The sequence below is a fragment of the Arvicanthis niloticus genome, chromosome 13, assembly GCF_011762505.2.
Source record: "Arvicanthis niloticus isolate mArvNil1 chromosome 13, mArvNil1.pat.X, whole genome shotgun sequence".
NCBI lineage: Eukaryota > Metazoa > Chordata > Mammalia > Rodentia > Muridae > Arvicanthis > Arvicanthis niloticus.
The window spans coordinates 51,398,900-51,422,819 of NC_047670.1; the positions used below are offsets into that span (position 1 = coordinate 51,398,900).

A 23,920-nucleotide genomic window follows, 5' to 3' on the forward strand; every position below is an offset into this window, starting at 1 on the left:
GGGCCAGCCTTGCAGACTCTGGTGCCCTTTTCCAGCCCGGGCAAGGCCCCGGGCCCTGGGCAGCCTCCAGGTGCAGTGCCCTCCCTTGGGCTGCACCCTCTCCACTTCCCTGGGGCATGTCTCTTCTTACAAGTTATGAGGGGCTCCGGCAACAGATAGAGAAACTGGTGCGGGAAAATGAGGAACTGAAGAAGCTGGTACGGCTCATTCGGGAGAATCACGAGCTCAAGTCTGCGATCAAGACTCAGGCAGGTGGCCTCTGCATCAGCGGGTTCACCAGCGGGCTTGGTGAGGCAACGGCAGGCCCTTCCCAACATCAGGGTAACTATAAGAGGCCTGGGTATAAGGACAGTGGGGAGGGTAGGATGGAGCTGCACAGAGGGAGGAAGAGCCAGGATGCTGGGATCTAAGGAAATGGTGGAGAAAGGGCTTAGATAGTAACAAACAGAGGACATTGGCCTCAACAGGCAGAGGCAGGACAAGAACATAGGACCATTGGGTGAAAGGGCAACGTAGGCTCCATACCTGTTCACCTGATAGGAGCTGCCTGACCACCTTCCCCTCAACCTAACTTCCAGGCAGCATCATAGACTAAAAACTGCCCAGCTCTGGAATCCAAATCTCCCTGCTGAGTCCAAATGCTACCAACCTTCGGGCTCCACATCCCTGTCCTCCCTCGCCTTCAGCCTTTCCTAATTTCCACCAGCAGCACGGGATCTTTCTCTCCGTTTTGTGACAGCCAGAAAGAAACTCATATCCAGAAGCTTAGGAGAGACACCAGGACCTAAAGTTGAGATTTAGAATTTGTTAGCCTGTGCTAGAAGCCCTGGGGCTAGAGATATCCAGAGCAGGGCAGGGTGAGAGAAGAGAACCAGCAAGGTTGCAAGCGTTCACAGAAATGCAGTTGAACGGACGACCCGGCCCTCGCTGAGCCCAGGTATAGGGATGGGTTAGAGAGAGGTGGCATTCAGACACCAAGTGATGACAGAGGCTACAAAGCCGAGTACAGCGATAGGAAGGCCGTGCTGAGAGGGAGAAAAGCTGTGAGCAGAAAGAGGTCAGCACTGAGGCTACCAGGGGGAGAGCTGCAGGGAGTAGCAAGCTCCCCAACTATAGACACTGTGGCTGCTACAGATTCTAAGTGTACTCAAAGGAGGAAACACTAGTAGTTTATAGTATCCATGTCCCTCCCTACAGAAGCCTTCTTGTCCTAGGGGTTGTGTTTTTTCCTGTCCGTGATTTCCCGTGTGTGCTTACAGCCTATCCACCCCTACAGTGACCCGCCCTCTGTCACATACCTTCATTTTACCCTCCCTGTTTGCCCCTCTCCCTGTGTCTCTGATGAGGCGTGAAATCTCTCTTATCTAAGAAGAGGGCTTTGCTCTGCCAGTTTAGACCTTCTACAAGTTGGTAATGGACCCCAACAATGCTGCTCTGGAGAGGTTATGAGTAACATCCTAAGTGCCTTCTCCACCTCTGCATGGCATTTGGGAATAATAACCCTCGCTGAGTCTCTTCCTGAGCTCCTAAGCCAAGTTGGTTATCTACATTCTGACTCACGTTGACTCCCAGGCTCAGGCTTCAAGCCCTGCCCCTCCACCCGCGGGCAATCCACCTACGGCACCTCTCCAGCACTACAAGTGAAAATAGCTTCAGAGGATCCTGAAGGCCTAATTAATCCCTGGAAATAGTCTCACAAGGGGTCGGGGCTCAAGCACAGTTGGTAGAATGCTTGCTTAGCATGCACGGAGCCCTGGGTCTGGTTCTGGTCCCTAACCATAAAACTGGGTACGATTACACAAGCCAGGAACAGGAAGATCAGAAATTCAAAGTCATTCTCACTGCACAGTGATGTCAAGACCGGCCTGGATTACACAAGACACTGTCTCCAAAACAAAAAACAAAACAAAAGCAAAAAACAACAACAAAAAACAAAAAAACAAAAAAACAAAAAAACAAAAAACAACAACAACAACAACAAAAAACCAGCCAAACAACAACAACAAAAACAAAAGAAAAGAAAAGAAAAGAAAAGAAAAGAAAAGAAAAGAAAAGAAAAGAAAAGAAAAGAAAAGAAAAGAAAAGTACAGCAGTTCATCCCTAACTAGACTAACTTCTGGTTGAGAACTTGAGCCTTTGTACTAAGAGGCTGAAGTCCTTCCGGGCGGTGTCCATTCCTCCCCCTGCTTTTTTCTGGCTGGATTTCCTACCAGTAAGCCTGGCTGTAGTGGGCATGCCTCACATCCCTAGCAATACACATAAGCACACGTGTGCCTCCTGTTTTAAATATCATTAATAACTGAGATAACAGGATGAAACAAGAATCAAAACAACAACAACAAAAAAAGGCAGCTTTAATTCCAGCAGAGGGTCTCTGTGAGTTCAAGGCCACCTTGGTCTACAAGGGGAGCTCTAGGACAGCCAGGGTTATACAAAGAAACCCTGTTGTTCCCACCCTGCCCCTCAAAAAACAAAACAAACAAACAGACAAATAAAAACCCCAACCAACCAAAAAAAAAAAAAAACCCAGATAGCAAAAATAATATGCATAGAGGAGATACAACATTTAAGAAGTTCTAACAAGCAAGATGCCGGCTTCCTGCTTTAAGATTACTTTTAGATTTTACTCCTTTCTGCAAATATGGATTTGTCTATGAGTCTGCATGTGAGGACATGTGTATGCCATGGCACGAGTGGCAGTCAGAGACAACCTCAGGTGCTGGGTCTAGTCTTCATCTTGAGTCAGAGTTTCTCTTGTTTCTGCCACTGCACTGTATACAATGGGGTACCCAGCCCATGGCCTACCAGCCCCAGGCTCTACCTTTTTATAGACACATGCCACCATGTCCGGCTTTTACATACGTTCTCATGACCCAAATCAGGTCTTCACGCTTGTATTAAGTGTTCTTACATGTTGAGCCATCTCCCTGACCCTTGTGATTTTGAGACAGGTTCTTACTATATGACCTAGCCTGGTCTTGAACTCAGTATGTAGCCCAGGTTGTCCTCAAAGTGGTTATGTCAGCCTCCAGAGTGCAGAGTGCATGCAATCACATCTGGCTTTTAGGCTTACATTTTAAATCCTTGGTCCTGGAGAAATAGTTCAGTAGTTAAGAGCCTTGTACTCTCATAGAGGACCTGGGCTTGATTCCCAAAGCACCCACATGGCAGCTTACAACCATTTGTAACTCCAGTCCCCGACACTCTCTTCTGGCATTCTCAGACACCGGGCACACATGTCATGCACAGACATACACGCAGACAAAACACTCATACACATATAAGATAAATAAAAGAAAGCCTTGGACTAGTTCATATCTTTATGGAGGAGTTCAGACAGCTGGTCATGAAGGCAGAAAGCAACCTTTTAAGGAGAAAGCACAGTGTGGATGAGGACCTGGTCCTAGTGCTATGGGAGCAAGAACTAGACAAAAGCGTAAGAGTCTATGTGGTACCCAAGTGCCTGAAGTGATGAGCAGGTGTGGGGTACATAGAGTTGATGTGTGCAACCGAAGTACATGGTGTGCATGTGAGTACATGTGTGTGTGACTGTGTGGGGGAGAACATACGTGAGTTTGTGAGAACATAGCGTGTACTCTTTGAAGAGGGTATGTTGTAAACATGTATGTGGGCAAATATTCCCGTGTGGCTGTTAAAAATGTGTGAGTGGCTGTGTTAACGCATGCGTGTATGTGGTGTGGGAGCTTGTGTTTATGCTATATATCTGATGGTGTATGTTGTTGCTGTATGTATAGTGCTACTCTCAGATGTTGCTGTTAGGGGTCATTGAGAGGTGAGCCATCAGCCGGAGAGGTCAGCGGGGGTCAGATCACAGCCCGCCTGTGAACATTAAATTGACATGCTAAGGACTTGCTCCTAAAAGCTGTAAGCAGAGGTTTGTGATTTCTAACAGGAAGTAGCTACATTTGTGCCCAGGAAGATCATTCCATCGACTGGGAGAAAGCACAACTGGAGGGGTGGGGGAGAGATGAGTCACGGAGAAGCTTCTAGTTGTTCAGGTGGGAGATCACAGCACGAACTGCAAGTGGACAGAAACTCATTCTAGTGTAGTAAGAAAAATAAATCCTAACTGTTTGATGTAAAAGGTGATAAATAGTCTGGATGTTGGTGGTGCACACCTTTAGTCCTAGCACTCAGGAGGCAGAGGCAGGCGGATCTCTGAGATCAAGCTCAGCCTGGTCTATAGAGTGAGTTCCAGGATAGCCAGGGCTGCAGAGAGAAACCCTGTCTCGAAACAAAATAAAATAGAGAGGTGATAAATACAGCGTCCAGAGTATGTCTGACTTTAAGGACTAGGGGCTGACTGATGTCCCCAAGAGACACAGTTTGCCACCACCAGGCCACCAGGGAGGATCCTTCACAGCTACCTCAGTGGCTCTAATTCCCATGTCCCTGCTGTGCGCTCTCTCTCTCTCTCTCTCTCTCTCTCTCTCTCTCTCTCTCTCTCTCTCATATCTTTCTTGTTACATTTGTTACATCAGATTATTTCTTTTCTGTTTCTTCTTTTCAATTTTTGGCTTTTGGTACAGAGATTCCTGTAGCCCAAGCTAATTTTGAACTCCTGATTCCCCTGCCTCTACCTCCCAGGTGCTGGGATAACAGGGCTGCACCACCACACCTGGCTCCCACAGCCTGTGTCTGTGAACAGCCTTTATCTTGAGGTCAGGTTCCTCACTTACTCTCCTGGACTCAGACTTTAAGTTCTCTTTCTAAAACCACCTTGTTCCTTTAAGCTCTGGTCTAGGGCTCTTATCTACCTCAATTCAGGAGGAACACAGAAGGAAATTTAGCTGGGGAGGTATGGAGAGATCGTAAACACAGGGGCTGTAGGTACTCAAAATCATGTATACCAGGCCCACTGCAGCACAGGATGGTGGGAAAATGGGTGATGGATGGGGCCTCTGGACCAAGGGATCATGAGTTCTTTCCTAAGGCATCACATCCTAGCCCGACACTCCAGAAAGTACAATAATCCTAAATTTAAATGTACTATTCTAGGTCATTACAATGGCTTATTTATCAGAGAACGAAAGAAGAACATTGAGCGTTAGCTTGAATAATAACTTCCAACCTCTCTGACACACAGCATGTGGGCTTCCACTGGAGTTCCTGCCCACGGCTCTGACAAGGTTAGAGGTGAGCCTGGAAGAAGGAAGTACAATTTTGGAGGATGTCTTCCTCCAGGTTAAGACATCCACAGAGAGAGTGTTGGAGACCACAGGCAACAGGAGACCTCAAAACACAAAGAGGAGGTCATGGCTAGCTAGAAAAGATTCAAAACTTGTTGGTTATTAAAGCCACTAGAGGGGTTAAGAACACCTTGGAAAGCCAGGTTGTGGTGGTATGTGCCTTAATTCCAGCACCAGGGAGGCAGAGGCAGGCAGATCTTTTAAATTTAAGAGCACTGGCTGCTCTTCCAGAGGACCCAGGTTCAACTCCCAGCACTGGCAGCTCACAGCAGTTTATAACTCTAGTTTCAGGGGACCTTTACACAGACATAAACGCAGAGAGAGTTCACAGTGCCAAGAGACTGGCAAGTGCAAGTGAGAACAGGTAGAAACAGGCTGACAAAGGACATGACACAGGAAATGACAGGAGTTTGATGTCTTGGAGGCCAAGAGACAATTTCAAAGGAAATGGCGTCAGCCAGGCTGAGCAAGAAAAGTGCATAATATTTTCACAGCTTTTGAGAACAATGACTTGGTATCCATGACTTCAATAGAAGTGATTTCAACCTCACTGAGAGAGGCTGACAAGAGCGAGGTAAAGTAAGGAGGTAGAAAGAGCAGGGGCTGGCTCAGTGGGAAAGGGTGCTTGCAGCCAAGCCTGATATTCAATTCCTAGACCCAACACTGCTCTACGAGAAAACTGACTTCCACAAGTTGTACTCTGACTTCCACACATACACTGTGCTATGTGTACATGTGTACAGACACAAGTTTAAAAATCCTTTTTTTTTTTTTTTTTTTTTTTTTTTTTTTTTTTTTGCGACAGTGTTTCCCTGTGGAACCCTGGTTGTGATGGAACTCGCTCTGAAGAGCAGGCTGGCCTCGAACTCACAGAGTTCTGCCTGCCTCTGCCTCCAGAGTGCTGGGATTAAAGATGTGTGCCATCATCACCTTGTTTTTAAAAAAAAAAAAATGGGAAAAATAGATGACGGTAACTTCTTAGTTCAAGAAGTTTGGCTTTGAGATTTGATTACTTTTCTCATTGCTGTGGCAAGATCGACGTGAGGTGAAAGGGCTTATTTTAGCTTGCAGTTTGAGAGGTTCTACCGCCCATGTGGTAAGGGTGAGGATATGAGTCACTTGTGTCTCCAGAGAGACATAAACACTAGTACTCAACTAGTTCTCTCCTTTTTAGGTTCCAAGCCACGGGATAGTGCAACCCAGAGTCAATTCAGGTTTATCCATTCAGTTAATCCACTTTTGAAAGTTCTCACAGACAAATTAAAACTTAGGTTGTCTTTTGTTTGGTTGGTTTTCATGTTGAGATGGTTACGCTTGTGGTCTAAGAGGCTGTCAAATGTTCTAAGTAGCTGAGAATTGACTGTGAACTCTTGACATCCTGGCTCCACTTCCCAAGTGCTAGGATTACAGATGTGAGAACCATGTCCTCTAAGATGCTCTGGGTGTTTTTTTGTTTTTGTTTTTTAAAGATTTATTTATTTTATTTATATGAGTACACTGTAGCTGTCTTCAGACACACCAGAAGGAGGCATCGGATCCCATTACAGATGGTTGTGAGCCACCATGTGGTTGCTGGGAGTTGAACTCAGGTCCTTTGGAAGAGCAGTCAGTGCTTTTAACCACTGAGCCATCTCTCCAGCCCTCTGGGCGTTTCTTAATCCAATCAAGTTGACTATAGAAATTAACTTCACGGGGGGTTGGGAGACAGACCAGTAGCTAGGGAGAGGAAATGAGTCCAGAGTTTCTTTTCAAGATGGCAGAGGCCCGAATTTGTTTATATTTGGAAGGAGCTAGGGGAGTCTGCACACAATTTGAAGGGAGCTTGGGGGAGTAATGTCGACTGAAGGGAAGATCAAAAGGAAGAATACTCGTGAGGGTTGGGTGAGGAAGGAGCTGTGGGAACTTCAGGCTCATTGACTTAATTTTCTCCATTATAATTTTTCTGAGAGCAAAGGTGGAGCCAGGTTCAACTCCCAGCACCCACACAGCCGCTCACATCTGTCTGTAACTCCAGTTCCAGCCATTCCGATAGCCTCATGCAGACAAGCATGAAGGTAAAACACCAGGAAAATAAAAATGTAAAAATCAAACAGAAAACAAGAAGGGTGGAGAAGAAAAGGTCTGAAAGAAAGATGGAGTAGGAACTGAGCAGGGAACCTGGATGTACTGTTTGGTTATATAGTGAGCTAAATTGTGCTAAACAGTATTTGCCCGTTTGTAAGATTTCCAAAGGCCTAAGCCAACACCTATGTCTTTTCTTGTAGTATAACTGAGGCAGGCATGTAATAGACTTTGATGGTTTAGCTCGTGATAGGCTGTCCTGGCTGAGAGGAAGGGAAGATTGGGAGGACTCTCCAAAAGAAAAACCTTCCCAGGGAGATACAGCTGCCAAGAGCTTCCAGGCCTTAGCTCACACATAGGGAATGGAATTAGAGCAATTACAGGCTCAGACCTCTTGCTCCCGAGAACTCTGCTCACATGCTCACACCAGGGCTGTCTCTGTGAGGCAGAGACAAATGGGTGCAGGTCTGTTAGAAGAGCAGAAGAGAGCAAAAGTGAGAGCTAAGTGCTCAAGACTACCACACAGTGGCTGACAACTGGCCCCTCTTCCCAGCGGTCAGACCTAGCTTCTCCACATAGAAGTCACGGCACAGAATCCAGGCACAATGGTATCTGCCAATACTCCCAATACAAAAGATATGGAGGCAGGGAGTTACAAATACTAGGCCAGACTGGGCTACACAGCATGACCCTCATTCAGAGAGACTGGGGGCCAGGGGAAGGGAGGTGACAGGTAGCCCAAGTGACACAGGCTAACAAGGACAGTAGTCAGCATGGGACAGACCATAGAGGTAAAATGGCTAAGAAGTCTGAGACATTGTACTACTGTCACTTAACTCCCCATCCTTTTCCTCCTGGGCTTTCTAACCTTAGCTGTGTGCCACCTGCCTGCTGGGGTGGATGCTTCCACCAAGAGGGGGCAGCCTTCCCCCCCCCCCCCCCCGCCACGTTTTTTTTCTCCCAGGAAAGAACCCTAAATGCCCACCTGGCACCACCTCTCACCCACTTCCCTCCCCATCTCAGAACTTTAACCTACTCACAGGACCCGTCTCTACCCTGAGACTCATGTTCTTAGAAACCAGTTCTTGGATCACAAACCTGTCCCTCCTAAGTCCACTCTCAGACTTCCCACAAAACACTGTCCCACACCAGCTGTCCAACCTGTTCTAGAGACCCTCCATTCCTCAAGGGTCTTCCTCAGGACCAGGACCCCTCTCCCCTCAGGTCTCCCTTTCCTCAGGTCTCCCCACTCAGGATTCCCTTAAGTCTCCCTTCCCTGAGGACCTTCCTCTCAGCCACCTTCCTTCATCTTTCTTTGCTCTCTCACATCCATCCACCTCTGTAGAAAACCCTATTTGAAAGTCTTAGCTAAGTCTTGCCTCCCCTTCCTTTTTAATATTCTTTCCTCTCAGCTTCAGTCTCTAGCCTCCTCACGTTGGGACCTCCCCTAGCGCTGTGACCCCTGGGTGTCCCTCTACAGTGTACAGCTACAGTGTACTCGTATAAATAAAATAAATAAATCAAGGGATTTGGCAGGCCCTCTGAGCCCTACCACAGCCTGGCCAATCTTGGCTGGGGAGAGCCACTGAAAAATAGAGGGGTGGTAGTCCCTAGTCCCAGAGATGGAGCTGCCAGGCAGAGGCCAGTGTAAGAGAGAACACTGTAAGAGGAGCATTGTAGGCAGGGAGACCTGGAGCATGAGATCCAGGAAGGCCAACAGCATTCAGAGATACTCATGGCAAGCTGCCATTATAAACCCTCAGAGGTGTGCTTTTCCTTTAAGTCTGTGGTCTGATGTAACAAACTTATCTTTCCTAATTCTAGATGATTAAGATAAACATGCACCTGGGGCTGGAGAGAGACAGCTCAGCAGTTAAAAGCACGGGCTGCTCTTCCAGAGGTCCTGAGTTCAATTCCTAGCAAGCACATGGTGGCTCACAACCATCTATAATAGGATCTGATGCCTTCTTCTGTCATGCAGACAAACATGTAAATAGAGCAGTCATAAATAAATAAATAAATAAATAAATAAATAAATAAATAGTAAATCTTCTTTAAAACGGATGAAATTTCTAATTTCTATAGGGTTCTAGTATGGTACCAGAACCTAGCAACCTTTTGAATTTACAGTCCCTAAGTGACTATATTCAAACTCTAACAAAGGGCTGAAGCATCAAAGGCTTGTACATTTTTTCATTATAATCAAAAGTGTAGGGCTGAACTGTCTTAGAGGTGGGTTCGGTGGTACATTTCTATTTAGTGGGAGAACTCCTTCCACAAATGATGGCCTGCCCTCTCATGGGAATTACCCTAACTCAAGCTTCTCTCTGCTAATCTCAGTGACCCTGATTAATGTCAAACCCTATGGATGTTATGTCTGTGCCAGGCCTTTCGGTGTGAGTAGGGTCTGGGCCTGCAGAGAATGTAGTTCTCCACTATGGACACTTAATTGTCTGAGCCATAAATGTTACCCTAAATGCCTGTGACCCTGATGCATCCTTTTCTATAATAATTGTATAAAGATATAATTCACTTATCACCCAGTTCAAACTTTTTAAAATAATCATTTATTTCATGTATATAAGTACACTGTAGCTGTCTTCAGATGCACCAGCAGAGAGGGCTTTGGTTGTGAGCCACCATGTGATTGCTGGGAATTGAACTCAGGACCTCCCTCTGGAAGAGCAACCAGTGCTCTTAACCCACTGAGCCATCTCTCCAGCCCCCAGTCCAAACGTTTAAAGAATACAACTTAAAAACTTTAAATATATTCACTTATGTGTACAGACATTGGCACAGACAACTTTAGAACACTCTCATCCCCAAAAGAAACTTCAGTCCTTTATCGAGGGCACACCACTTTCCGTGTTCACAAATGGCCGATGTGTTCACCTGTTCTAGACTGTCTGTATAAACGGGATAGTACATGCATCCTTCTACTTGGTAACATTTTCAAGGCTTGTTACAGGGCTTATGACTGGAAAACATCTTATTTGCCAGTCTGCAGACATTTAGGTTTGAGTTGTTTCTCTCTTTTTTTAAGCTTTTGGAGTAATTCCTCTACAAGCATTTGTGTACACGTTGAGGATTTTTGGTGGTGGAGGCTTTGCGGTCTCACACGTAATAGCAAGTGATATCTCTGGCCCTATGTACAAGTATCTTTGTGTAGGCATGCTGCTTTGTTTTTGTTTTTGCCTGATCTACTCACGACAAAAGAAACAGAACTAAGGAAAAAATGCATTTAAAAACAGACCTCTGCCTTTTTTTAATCTCATACTAATTTACTTGAAGAGGTAGACTGTGGAAGTCAAAAGAACAGCGTGTGAGAGTCACTTCCACCCTCCCACCCTGTGGGCCCCAGGGATTGAACTCAGATTGTGATGCTTGGCTGTGAGCATGTTTACCTCTTTGAGCTATCTTTTGGGCACCCAAAATAGATTTCTCTAGTTGGCATTTTGAGATAAACAGTAGCAAACAAGTGTCTCCAAGCTCTTTGCATGGTTTCTTTTGCTCTGGAGTCCTCTTGAGACTATTTTCAAAGGTGTTTTTTATTTACTGACTTGTTCGGCTGTTTTGCCTGCGTGTATATGAGTACCACAAGCGTGCCTGGTGACCTCAGTCAGGGCTTTGGATCCTCTGGATTGTTGGGAGCCGCCATGTGGATGCTTAGAAGCTGCAAGAGTGGCTGGCAAGTGCCCTTAACCACCGAGCCACATCTCTCCAGCCCTGAAACTTTATTTCTTGGAACTCAGACGGGCACGCCAGACATTATATGTCCAAAGGGAATTTTTTAACCTTTTTATTAATTAACCTTTTAAGTATCAATTAACCTTTTTTTCTTGTCATTCTTCTTTAAATGCAAATAGACAAATTATTTTTATTATCATTTTAACCCCATTACTTTTTTATACATTCCTCTTTCTTTTTTACAGAAGTATTTATTTACATATATGTTTTATATTCTATTAATGCATTATTATATACATGTAATACATTATTACATATATACTTATTTGTTTGTTTAGGATAAGGCATACATACCATAGCATGCATGTGGAGGTCAGAGGACAACTTACAAGGAGTTGGTTCTCTCCCTCTCACCACATGATCCCCAGGGATTGAACTAAGGTTCTCTGGCTTGGCAGCAGGCACCTGTACTGGCTGAACTTGCCAGTCTGCAATAATCATGGCGAGGAGGGAGAAGAAAAGTCAAAATCTGCATATTGAAGATAGTGAAAGCACACACACAAACCCCAAGAATAATTCACTTATTTAATCAAAGCCTCGTCTTAGTCACTATTTTATTTTATCTTGCTGGCCAATGCATCCTTCAGTACTGATCCTTGATTGGATAAGTATTTGATTCTTTTCTTTTAATTCTTATTAATCATTTCATTCGTTTACATCTCAAACGATATCCCACTTCCCGGCTATCCCTTCTACCCACCCTGGGTATTTGATTCTTTTGCTTTTTGTCAGCTCATCTTTTAGGAATTCTGCATAGAATGTGATTGTTGAAGAGCCCTTGATTTTAGCAGGGGGAGGAGATGGGATTGGCGCACACCTTCAGTCCCAGCACTTGGGAGGCAGGGGCAGGTGGATCTCTGTGAGTTTAAGGACAGCCTGGTCTACCAAGTGAATTCCAGAACAGCCAGAGCTATGTAGAGAGACCTTGTCTCGAAAATAACAACAAAAAGAAGGAGGATAAGGAAGAGGAAGAAGAGGAGGAAGAAGCAGAGGAGAAGGAAGAGGAGGAGGAGGAGAAAAGAAAGAAGAAAAGAAAGTGTTTAATCAGGTTTGGAGATCCAGAGGGTTAGAGTCCGTGATGGTGGAGCACACAGAGTCAGGAGCAGCTGAGAGCTCACATCTCAAACAGTAAGCAAAGGGCAGAGAGCAGAGAGCACACTGGGAAATGGTGGAAGTCTTTTGAAACCTGAAAGACTGTCCCACGTGCCACACCTCCTCCAACAAAACCACACTTAACCCTTCCTGAAACTTCCACCAACTAGGAATCAACTGTTCAAACATATGAGCTTGGGGGGGGGGCGAGTGTGTGTGTGTGTGTGTGTGTGTGTGTGTGTGTTCTCATTCAAACCACCACAGGCCTTTTAAATATCCTTCATAGAGGCACCAAGGTCTGATAGAAGTCTCACAAGGTAAGCATAACCCTGATGCAGTATAGCAGATGCTCAGTTCTGGGGGCCATGGGTCTTGTGTTCGGGCTCTTTTCCCACACACTCCACACACCCACGTCTGCCACTTGACAACCCTTCTGGCCCAATGGGGCTGCCTCATGCTAGTATCTCCTGTTTGACCACGAAGACTGTCTAGCTTCTAGTGGTTTTTGGCTACTTTCACACTAAAATGATAGCTTGAATAGTCACGGCAGAAGCCAGGTGGCTTGTCCCCTTTCAGGAAGTCCTTGCCAACCCACCAGCCCATGACTTGTGTAAAACACATAGGTAGAGGTGGTCTCCAAGGTGATGAGATTGTCAAACCCTGAGACGGGATATTAGCAGTCCATATTTTTTTTGCATCTCCATTCCTTCCTTATAATAATCATGTACTGTTTAATAATAATAACTATTGAGCAGCGCAGCAATAGAATATTTACCACACATGCTTGATGCCCTGGGATCAATCACTAACATCAGACACACACACACACACACACACACAAAATAAGGGCATATACAGGACTAGAGAGATGGCTTAGAGATCAAGATCACAGTCTACTCTGACTAGAACCTAAATTTGGTTCCCAGCACCCACATCACACAGCTCACAGTCACCTGTAACTCCAGCTGCAGTAGATCTGAAGCCTCTAACATCCATGGGAACCTGTGTGTGCACATCCAACACACACACACACACACACACGAAATAAATATATTTTCTTGATACAAGACTTCTCTGTATAGTTCTGACTGGGACTTACTCTGTAGAGCAGGCTGGTGAGCAGCTGCCCCTGCTTCCCAGTGTTGGGATTAAAAGTGTATGTCACTAAACCCAGCTCTGACAATCTTTTTAAAGGGGTAGATTCCAAAGTAGTTTTTAAAATGAGTTGTTTTGCTTTAAAGTTTGTTTGGTTTTTTTTTTTTTTTTTTTTTTTTTAATTTTAGGTATTTGAGTGGTTTGCCTGCATGTATGTCTGTGCATCACATACATGCAGTACCCACAGAATCCAGAAGGGGACATTGGATCCCCTGAAACTTGAGTTATAGACAGTTTTGACCTGCTGTGGAAATTTTAGGAAACAAACTGAGGTTCTCTAGAAGAGCAGCCAGTGCTCTAACCACTGAGTCACCTCTTCAGCTCAGCAAAATCAAAGTTTTTTTTTTTCAATTATTATTGCATTGTACAGTTACAAAAACTCTCCTGCACTCTGCCCTTGCAGCAACCAAGGGATTTCCTTCCCAAAAGCCACTAAGGGAAGTCTGTTCCGGAAGTCAAGAAGATCTCTGCCCCATTCCCCTGCAGGAGTCCAAAGATAGCCAGCAATGCTTCTGGGCCTCTCTGGGTGATGGCTGAGTTCAACTAGCTGTCAAGAACCTGCACCCCTACTCTGGTAGATTATGTGTGGCCCTAGGCCACATGGAGCTCTCACACTCGGACCCTCGGAGGCCCTACCAGTGGGTACATGTCTCTCTACAAGGTTGAGGCCAGGCTCACTCCTCCCAGCCAAAAGCAGAGGGCCAGGTTAGCTGTCTCGGACTACAACCACTAGGAGTCGCTCTTGTCCTGGGTGTGGGGTTGGTGGGTCAGTGCCGTGGAGACAGGCGGAGGAGAGGCTGGAACTTCCTATGGCTGGAAGAGCAAGTGTCAAGTAAGAGACCCGGAGTTCTGACTGGAGAGTTGGGTCTGAGCAGCAAGCCTCAGGGACTGAGAAAAAAGAGGGCAGACCCACATCCAGAACTCTCCAAAGTGACACAGAATGCTCTCTGTGCTGAATGCCTCTGGTTACCCCACAGATACCTTCATCCAGCCCAAAGAGGGCAGGTCAAACCAGCCAGCTCAGCAGACAGACATGCTCACTGAATGCCTCTCACTTGCATCTAGAGGGGCTTAACTGGGGTCTTAGTGTTCTTTCTGTATCCACAGGTGTATTCCTGCCCCCAGCCCCAGCAGCAGCAAAGGACCCCTGCGCAGAAGACATGGGAATGGTGGCACTGACACCTCTGGCTGACATGTTGAATACCCCACAACTCAGCCCGGCAGCAGGCTCCCTTGTGAACCCCCTGGCTGCTCCTCTCAACCCACTGCTGTCTAGCCAGATGCCCTTGTCACAGAACAGCCAGTTTGCCAATCTTGTGCCATGCCCAGTGAGCAACCAACTGACCAGTCCTATTACAGTTTCTCCGGGGGTCACCTTGGCCAGCTCTCTGGGTTTACCCTCAACTGGACCCTTGAACAGTCAAATGGCCAGTCCCATGGCCGTACCCCCGGGGACCACTCTGGCCAGCTCACTAGGCCTGACCTCAACCGGTTCCTTGACAACAAGCAGCCGGCTGGTAGGCCCCCTGGCTGTATCTCAGAGCAGCCCCATCATGGCTCCCCTGGCAGGCACAGTGGCAGTCTCTCTGAGTAGCCCCCTGCTCTCCTCCACAGCTGCCCCTCTAGGTGTTTCTCAGAACATACTGCCCAACCCCATAAACAACGTAGGGCTGTCAGAGGCGCCAAGAGTGCGGCTGGCAGAGCCACCCCGAGGAAACATCTCTGGAACCTCAGCCTATGCAGGACCAGCTTCCACCTCCAAAGGTAATTGGGTACCCTGGGTAGGCCAATTCCCGCTCCCATCCTGCCTCACTATAACCCGTCCTCTCATTTCCACTCCTCCACATCCCAGTCACCAGTGAGCACCCCCAGCCGAGCCAGGACCCAGAGCCCCTCGACACGTTTGCGGGTGCACCCCTCCAGACCACCACCCCTAGGAGTATCATGGCCAGATCCAGTCCCACAGCAAATGTCACCTTGGATACTCGGACTCAGACTGGTGTTTCCCAGGGACAAATGCCCCTCACTTCTGTCCAAAGCTCCCCAACAGGTTCTCCTCCTTGCACAGTCCCCAACTCTGCCCCAGCTCCTGCCCCCCAAGCTGTTGAAAACGGTTCCCCTTCAAGAAACTCCCACTCCAACTCCCCCTCCAGGGTGCACCAATCCCCTACCCGACCTGTGCCCAACCCCCATTCTCCTCCACGCAACCATCCCTCCCCGCCCCGCACCTCATCCTCTTCGGCTTCAGTCAATGACACCCGAGGTCCACGCGTGACGGAACAGTCTCGGAAGAATGTCCTGGAGATGGAGCGGAAGATGCCCCACCGAAAGTCTAACAAGTTACCTGACAGTCCCCGAGGTCAGTAACACTACAGGGGATCAATGCGAGCGTGGTGCCCTCTCCCTTATCACATACTCGGACTGCTAACCATAGTCCCACCACTCCCTCCACTTACTGCTCAGCTGAAACCCTCTGTCATTTCCAGACACTAAACAACTAGCCTGTGAGAGGCTAGTGGGGGAAATCGCCTTCCAGTTAGACCGAAGAATCCTGTCCAGCATCTTCCCAGAGCGTGTGCGTCTCTATGGCTTCACTGTCTCCAACATTCCAGAGAAGATCATCCAGGTGTGTGGCTGTCCATCTCCTACGCATTGCCAGAGGGGCCATCACGCATGGGGCGCCATCACGCATGGGGCGCCATCACGCATGGGGCGCCATCACGCATGGGGCAGTAAGCTCAGTCAGTAAGGACCAAGCATTTAGAGGGGACTCAGAGATGGAGGGAGCACAGAGCTTGGTGCAGGCAGCTGTGAGGTGTCCGGAGCACCCGGTAATGGAAGCCCACAATCCAAACTCTACAGACTCTAGAAGACAGAAAGAAGGACGGGGTTTCCTCCAATGGGCAGGGAGCATTCCTCTTCTGCCTCCTAGATGGTCTTTGGATGGGCAGCGCCAACCCCTGGGGGCTGAGCCAACAAATCTAAAGAATTCTATGGCGGGTTGCTTTCAGCATCCGATGCTCACTGGAGACCACAAGGAACTCAGATCCCAGAGCTCACAGAGCACTGGAATGTGTCACTGTACCCCTGTGTCTTACAGGTGCAGACAGCACTGGCAAGGGGGTCAGGATTGTGGATATGGGCCTACACTTGGCTGGATACCCAGAAGTGTGTTCAGAATTTGCCGTGTGAGACAATGCAGGGCCTATCCCTGCATATAGGCTATTTGAGTTTTCTTGGGGGGAAAACGGCTTCCCCGTGTTGCCAGCTGCTTTTTCTCTTAGGGCAGCTTTGTGTACAAATTGTACATACCTACCACCTGGGTTGGAATGACGTGTGATTACACAAGCTGATTCTGAGCTTGCCTTTTCTTGGATAAAGCGTCCATTTATTAGATGCCATTAAAAAACAAAAAAGCAGGGTTTCACTGTGTAATTCTGGATGGCCTGGAACTCACTTCACAACCTTGTAGACCAGGCTGGCCTTGAACTCACAGAGCTCTGCCTGCCTCTGCCTCCCAAGTCCTGGGATTAAAGGTATGCATCATCATGCCTAGATACTTAATTTTAATGTGTTCAGAAATGTCAGTCTTTGCTCATGTTACTTGTATTGTCTCAATTAAGAAACCTTCCCCTAGCTGGGTGGTCTACAAAGTGAGGTCCAGGGCAGTGAGGGGCTACACAGAGAAATACTATCTTGGGAAAAGAAAAAAAGAAAAGAAAACTCTTTCCCTTAGCAGAAATTCCTGAAACTATTTTGTATTCCTTAGTCAACATCTTCTCCTAAGGATTTAAAGTTTGAGGTTTTTTTTTAAAATCTTCTTAAAGATTTGTTTTTCTTTTATTATGTGTATTCATGTATGGGAGTGTTGTCCGCAGAGGCCAGATCTCCTCGGTTGTGAGCTTCCTGGTATGGGTGCTGAGAACCAAAATCTAGTCTTTGGGAAAAGCAGCAAGAGCTTTAAACAGCTGAGCTTTCTCAATGTCCCCTCAAGGTGGTTTGTTTTCTTTTGAGTCTTTGACTCTTCAGTAAACAATCATGGTAGAAGTTATAAGGTGGTACATACCCTCCCTCCAGCATGAAAACACCTGACTAACTCCAGAGACCACCAAGACACAGAGTACCCACTGCATCAGGATGACTCTAGGGCTGGAGGGGCAGCCCCTGAGACTGAGAGATGAGAGAAAAATGACAAGGAGACAGGACTGTGTGGGCGTGATGGTAAAAGAAAATGAGTGCTTTACTTTTGAGGGGGCATGGCCTCACTATGGAGATCTTAAAGGAGTTCTGTAATGGTTGGTCGGTACAGTTTCAGAGCTCAGAGCTGCCAGGGCAAGGAAGATACCCAGTGCTTGCCAGTATCCCTCTTAGACTTGCATCTACGAGGGCTCTCTAGTCAGTCTGGGTCCAGCTCTCCTTGTCCATTTTGAAGGAGACTGTAAGAAGAGAAAAAAGGAGAGGGCGTGTGTTATGATGGGCTAGGATGTGGTGGTGTGTTGATTGGGCATGGGAATTGACTGAGCCAAAGGGGTTTTTTGATTGCTGGACTTCAACTCTTTAATAGCTGGACCTCCGTAGTTAGCCTGGGGGGAGGAAGTGGCCAAATAAGGGGATAGACCTTGGGGGCTAGCTTTAGGAATGTAATCTAATGGTTCTTAGCAAGGCAGAGGGAATGGTTCTTAGCAAGGCCTGCCTGAGCCATGTTTGGCACGCTTGAACTAGCCAGAATCCCTACACATTTATTCTATATGACAAGATGGCAACATTCCTGGGTTTTCAGAGGAAAACCATCAGCCACAAACTCAACCAAAGAGGGACCAGTGATGTAGCAACAGAGACCGCAAGGTACCAAGAGGTAGTTGGCATTATAAAGTTGGCATTAGCAAAGGTTGGTCTTAAACTTCTGATCCTCCTGCCTCTATCTCCAAGTGCTGGGATTAGAGGAATTCCACCACAGCTGGCTTTATGAGAGACTGAACCTCTTCCCACAGCATGCTTGAGAGGAAGCATGAATGAGAGTCCCTAAATTCTAAACCTGCTAAAATTAGTCAACCCTGTGACTGTCCATACAAGCCACTCGCTTTCCAAGGCTGTATAGGTTTAGTGGGTTGAAATTTAATGGAGATTTTTGTTTGACAAGAACCCTGAATCTGGCTGTCTTTTTTATTAGATTGTGTAGTTACACTATCTTTTGAATTGAGTTGGTTTTTTTTGGGGGGGGTGGTTGTTTAGGTGTGTGTGTGTGTGTGTGTGTTTTGGCTTGTTTTTTGTTTTCCTCACTGTGTAACCCTGGCTTGCCAAGGGCTTGCTACATAACCCAGGTTGCCCTAACACTTATAGTGATACTTCTGCCTCTGCCTCTGCCTCTGCCTCCTGATTAGATTACAGACACATATTATTATGTTTGGTACTGCTGTGTTTTGTTCCCTACGTTTCATCTATATTTTTATGTATGGGGTGCTAGTGGTGGTGGTATATGTGTGTAAGTTTAAGTGCTGGAAGAGGCCAGAAGTATTTGATCCCCTGAGCCGGAGTTATAGGTAGTTGTGAACCACTGCACAACATTAATGCTGGGAGTTAAACTTTGGTTCCCAGAGAGAACAGTACATGCTTTTAATGGCTGAGCCACCTCTCCAGCCCAGTTATGCTGTCATCTAGACCCAACTAAAAGTAGGCCACACCACTCTCTGTTCTCATTTTTCCTACCTAGATGTGAAGAACTTTTTGGGAGATGGTTAGAGTACTTTTCCTCTTAGCACCCTAATCCTAGGGGCCTTGAGTCCAGCCGTGTCCATGTGAGAGTGACTAGGGCCATGTAGGGTGACAAGGGGCGCCTTGACCACCCCTTATGGGCTCCTGAGAATAATTTCACTTTTATATATGGATTTGGTATCCAAGCCCTCTTAGGCATTCTAACAACCTGTATATCAACTTGACTTTTCTTGGTAACAATCATATTGTTTATATTTGATCTACCCTTTTGATAAAAGTCTTTTAAGCCTCAAACCTATGATCCTCTAAGCCAAGCCTCCTGAGGATGCCCACCTTCTATGTCCTTTTATTTTTATATATTTTGATTGTTGAGACAAGTTCTTGTTAAGTAGCCTAGCTGGCTTGGAATTCAGACTAGTTTCAAAACTTGCTGTGATCCCTCCCCTGAGATCTCTGTGAGATGTGGAACGACAAGCATGCACCATTGTGTTCAGAGGATGAGTGAGTGAGTGAGTGAATGAATGAATGATTTACTTACTACTTACTTGTTGAGACAAAGCCTTAATGTGTATATATCCCTAGTTGGACTCATACTATGTAGCCCAGGCTAGCCTTGAACCTAAGTTAATGTTCCTGTCTCAATCTCTAGTTCTATATGTATAGGCATTAGCCACCATGCCCAAATAGTCTTTTGGTTTTTAAAATTTTGGGCTGGAGAGAGGGCTCTATGGTTAAGCACATGTACTGCTCTTCCAGAGGACCCAAGTTCAATTCCCAGAATCTGTATCTGGTGACTCACAACCACTTACAACTCCAACTCCAAAGGCTTTCAAAACCCCTGGCCTGTGCAGGACCCTGCATTTGTATGAACATGCTCAAGGACTGACATATACATAAAATTTAAAGACAAAATGTTTTTTATTAATGTTGAACCAAGACATTAAATATATTTCATAAAAACTGATATACAAAACTGATACATAAAAACATAAAAATCAGTGCTTCCATGTGGCTCAGCTGGTGGGACGCTTACCTAGTAATACTACACAAACCAGATGTGGTGCTACATGCCTTCCATCCCAGAACACAGCTGTCTTAGTCATGGTGTTACTGCTGCGAAGAGACGCCATGACGAAGGCAACTCTTATAGGGGACAACATTTAATTGGGGCTGGCTTCCAGGTTCAGAGGTTCAGTCCATTATCATCATGGCGGGAAGCATGGCAGCTTCTAGGCAGGCATAGCACTGGAAGGTGAGCTGAGAGTTCTACATCTTGCTTCAAAGGCAAACAAGAGAAGACTGGCTTGCCAGGAGGAGAGTGTCAAAGCCCACCCCCACAGTGACTCACTTCCTCCAAAAGGCCACACCTACTTTAACAAAGCCACACCTCCTAATAGTGCCACTCCCTGGGCCAAGCATATTCAAACTACCAAAAAAGGATGCAGAGACTGAAGGATCAGGAGCTCAAAGTCATACTTAGCTACACAACAAGTTCTAGGTCGGCCTAGGCTACACAGGAGTCTATCTCAAAAGAAAGGAGAATAAAACTAAACAAGAACAAAACAAAATGTGCAATCATACCCCCTAATGTGGTGCCATGTGATAAGACACATATGTAGCTGTGTTGTATAACTGGGTTGCACATATCTTTATACTCAGATCTTTTTCCCTTTTAATATTTTAAATTATGTATAGTGTGTCTGTGTGTGGATCAGTGGGTGTGAGTGTAGGCACCCTTAAGGTCAAGAGATGCCACCTTCCCGCAGAGCTGCCTTTCACCCTGCTGCCCAGGTACTGGGCAGACAGAAGGCAGAGTGCTAGACTGTGTTTACCCTGTGCCTCTGCACAGCACCAAAATGCAGCCTAGGATGTGGGAAGATGAAGAGCCTGGGACCGAGAGGCTCCCTGGAAACAGAGTTGGGGGATGAGGATGATGAGCCAGGAGAATGGGAATTCCAGCTTAGCCCGTGGACGAAAGTCCTTAGCTTGGCAGAGATTGTCTGGGAGCACAGAGGGGTCTTCTGTGGGAGGCTTAGGCAGTGCAGCTCTGTAGAAGGCCTTCTCCAAGCTCCCCTCAGTGGGTTTTGATGAGACAGTCTTTAGTTCCAAACTGTTTGATTGTTCATGTAAAATGGGTGCATACCAACTCCTCAGGGTGAACCAGAGATGAAATAACCTTTTGCAGGAAGGAATGTCGGGGAAGGAAAGCTTATTAGCTAAACCCTCAGGGCCTCTAGATACCTCATTGGCATGCAGAAATCTGTTCTGGGCTAAGTGACTGTGACTGATGTGGGAACTGTGGTCATGGGTCCCAGGCCAGGAATCTAGTAGGGAGCAGGGAGATGTCTACTGTCTCAGGTGGGTGCCTGGGAGCCAGGGTCTTGGACCCACTTAACCTTACTAAGTTTCTTAGCACTGTCCACTGTCCCACACAGAGCTGGAGTTGGAGGTTACCCTGCCATGGGTGCTGGGAACCAAAGTCAGTCCTCCTCCTCTCCCCCTTCCCCTCCTCTCCCTCTCCTCCCCCTCCTCCCACCCTCCTTTTCCTCTTCTTCCCCTTTCTTCTCCCCTCCTCCTCTTCCTCCTCTTTTTATTCTTCTCCCGGTGCCTGGTGTCAAACCCAGGGCATCGTGCAAAGGTCAGTATTCTACCAAGCCTCAGTTCTTTCCTTATCACAGATCACACTGGCTACATCTTTTTGAAAAACATATAAAGCAACAAATCCCACAGCACCTTTTCCGTGTCTGTCCGACAAGAGCACCAGTCTTCATTGTGCTCCTATCTACTGGACAGATTTGCTTTCTTAGGCAAGTCATCCAGTGTGCTTGGTTGCAGATAACAACTGATGTAAACAGATAAGGATTTATTATAATACTAAGGTCCTCAGCTCCAGGAAGGATACAAAATTGGGTTTGCCGTACTGCCCAGAAAAATGTCAGCACACCAAGGGACTTTCCCAGTGGATATACCATGGGCACCAGTCCCAAGACAGCAGATAGATCCAGGTGTCCCCAGTTGAATATAGCTGTCCCTGAAGAACCAGTGCTCCCCAGAGACCTGCCCACCTTCTATGTGGAAATGCCTCTTCCCACATGAAAGTCCCACCTGCCTGTCAGCATCCATTTGCTTGGTAGAGATGTAAGTACCTTGGCTACACAAGGACCTTGGGAAAGGTGATGTTCAGAGAGACCTTCCTGTCCTGTAAGAACAGTGTCTACCATTTCCAGGTTAAGAGCTTTCCATTAGTTCTTGGGAAAGCATGCAAACTCTGGGGTCCGGCAACCTGGGAGTATGAAGAACTCCCTATGCCTCCACACTGGAAGCCACATTCTCTGCTCTCCATCCCTGGTGGCTTTAAGCTAGTCCTGGAAGGAAAAACACAGTGGGATGTGTGTCTCTAGAAACTTTGGGAAGCCTCTGAGCCTGCCTGAGTTGGGTTTGGGGGGTTTTGACCTCAGGCTCAGCCCTCTGGACCTTTTGGGCACCACAGCTTCTCCTCCCTTGGCATCCTCATAGCTGTTAACAATTTCCTTTCCTGGGCTTCTCTCGCCCCTGTTCTTCCTGCCCACCTGTGAGCCAGAGTGGTGTGGGAGGTCCCTGATGGCCACTCTCCCCAACAGGCCTCCCTAAACCCCAGTAACCACAAGTTGGATGAGGACCTATGCCAGACACTCACACAGCGCTACGTGAGCATCATGAACAGGCTGCAGAGCCTAGGCTACAATGGACGGGTGCATCCTGCACTGACAGAGCAGCTGGTGAATGCATACGGCATCTTGCGTGAGAGGCCTGAGCTGGCAGCATCTGAAGGGGGCTCCTACACTGTGGACTTCTTGCAGCGCGTGCTGGTGGAAACGGTGCACCCCAGCATGCTCACCGACGCCCTCCTGCTGCTCTCCTGCCTCAACCAGCTGGCCCATGATGACGGCAAGCCTATGTTCATCTGGTAACACCGGTGCCCGGCTGGCCCAGGCTCACTTCGCCCTGCAGGCCATTGTACATGGCCATTAAAGTTTCCCACAGACACTGGTCACTGGACCCATGCCACACCTTCCTGCTCCTGTGGGGTGCCTCACCAGATCCCTTCAGTCTTGCCAGTCCTGAAGGGCCACTTGCACATCACAGTCCCCCAGAGAGACAGACCTCTCAGACACTATCTAAAGGGATTGAATGGAAGGCCCCAAATTCCCTTTTCACTTGGTAATAAAAGCAGAAATTCTGGGAGTTGGAGCAGGAATAGGGAAGGGATGATGCAGAAAGAGAGGGAAATTCTCTGTCCTCAGCAGAAACCAGTGGGTAAGGAGCTTCAGGGCCTTGGGGCAGGATAGTAGAGGTAGGAGAACCAGATGCTACCTCATCCAAACCTGGGCAGGGGAGCCAGGAAGATGGCAGCCCCTTGTAAAGATGTCCAAGGTCTGGGAAAAGGATGGGTTCTATCTAAGCATGGGGGACCAGAACTGACCAGAGAATAAAAAACATGGGTTGGAGGGAGTGGGTAAGGAGTTATGGTGGTAGGGACCAGGAGCAGGGGACATCAATGGGCATGTAAAATGAATAAATAAATAAATGAAAAAAAAAAGAACATGGGTTGGAAAAAGCAAAACTTGGGGTCCATGGTGGTGGTGGTGGTGGGGAATTGGAATCAATGTGTATACTGAGATTGGAAATGTGGTATTACCAGAAGAGTAGAGACCAAAATGAGGTTGATTCATAAGGAGGGGCAGTGTGGAAAAGCCTGGAGTAGTTTCTGACTTGCCTGGAAGTACAGGTGCTAGGACAAGAGGGAGAAGAATAAAAGAACCAGGGACTTAGAAAGCTAGTGCATGCCAGTGAAGGAACAGCAGGGCCTTGAGAGCTGAATTCAAACAAGAATCTATCAGTAACAATAAAACTTCTGGTTAGAAGAGATGTGGGTGTGCTGGAGTCTTCCAGCTGGGATGCCC

At 47.1% G+C, this 23,920-nt stretch overlaps 1 protein-coding gene across 2 annotated transcripts; it reads left to right on the forward strand.

The window, feature by feature from the left end:
- Spatc1 (spermatogenesis and centriole associated 1) lies at positions 1-23,533 on the forward strand. Of its 2 annotated transcripts, none has more exons than XM_034517158.2 (5): positions 1-321; positions 14,373-15,029; positions 15,514-15,624; positions 15,752-15,891; positions 22,598-23,533. In XM_034517158.2, the coding sequence occupies exons 1-5, from the start codon at positions 117-119 to the stop codon at positions 22,925-22,927; spliced, it is 1,443 nt and encodes a 480-aa protein (XP_034373049.1). In that variant the 5' UTR covers positions 1-116; the 3' UTR covers positions 22,928-23,533. The 2 variants fall into 2 exon arrangements, with proteins under 2 accessions (XP_034373049.1, XP_076768392.1); XM_076912277.1 differs by having other exon boundaries at positions 24-321; positions 14,880-15,029; positions 22,598-22,955.
- Positions 23,534-23,920: the final 387 nt, after the last annotated feature.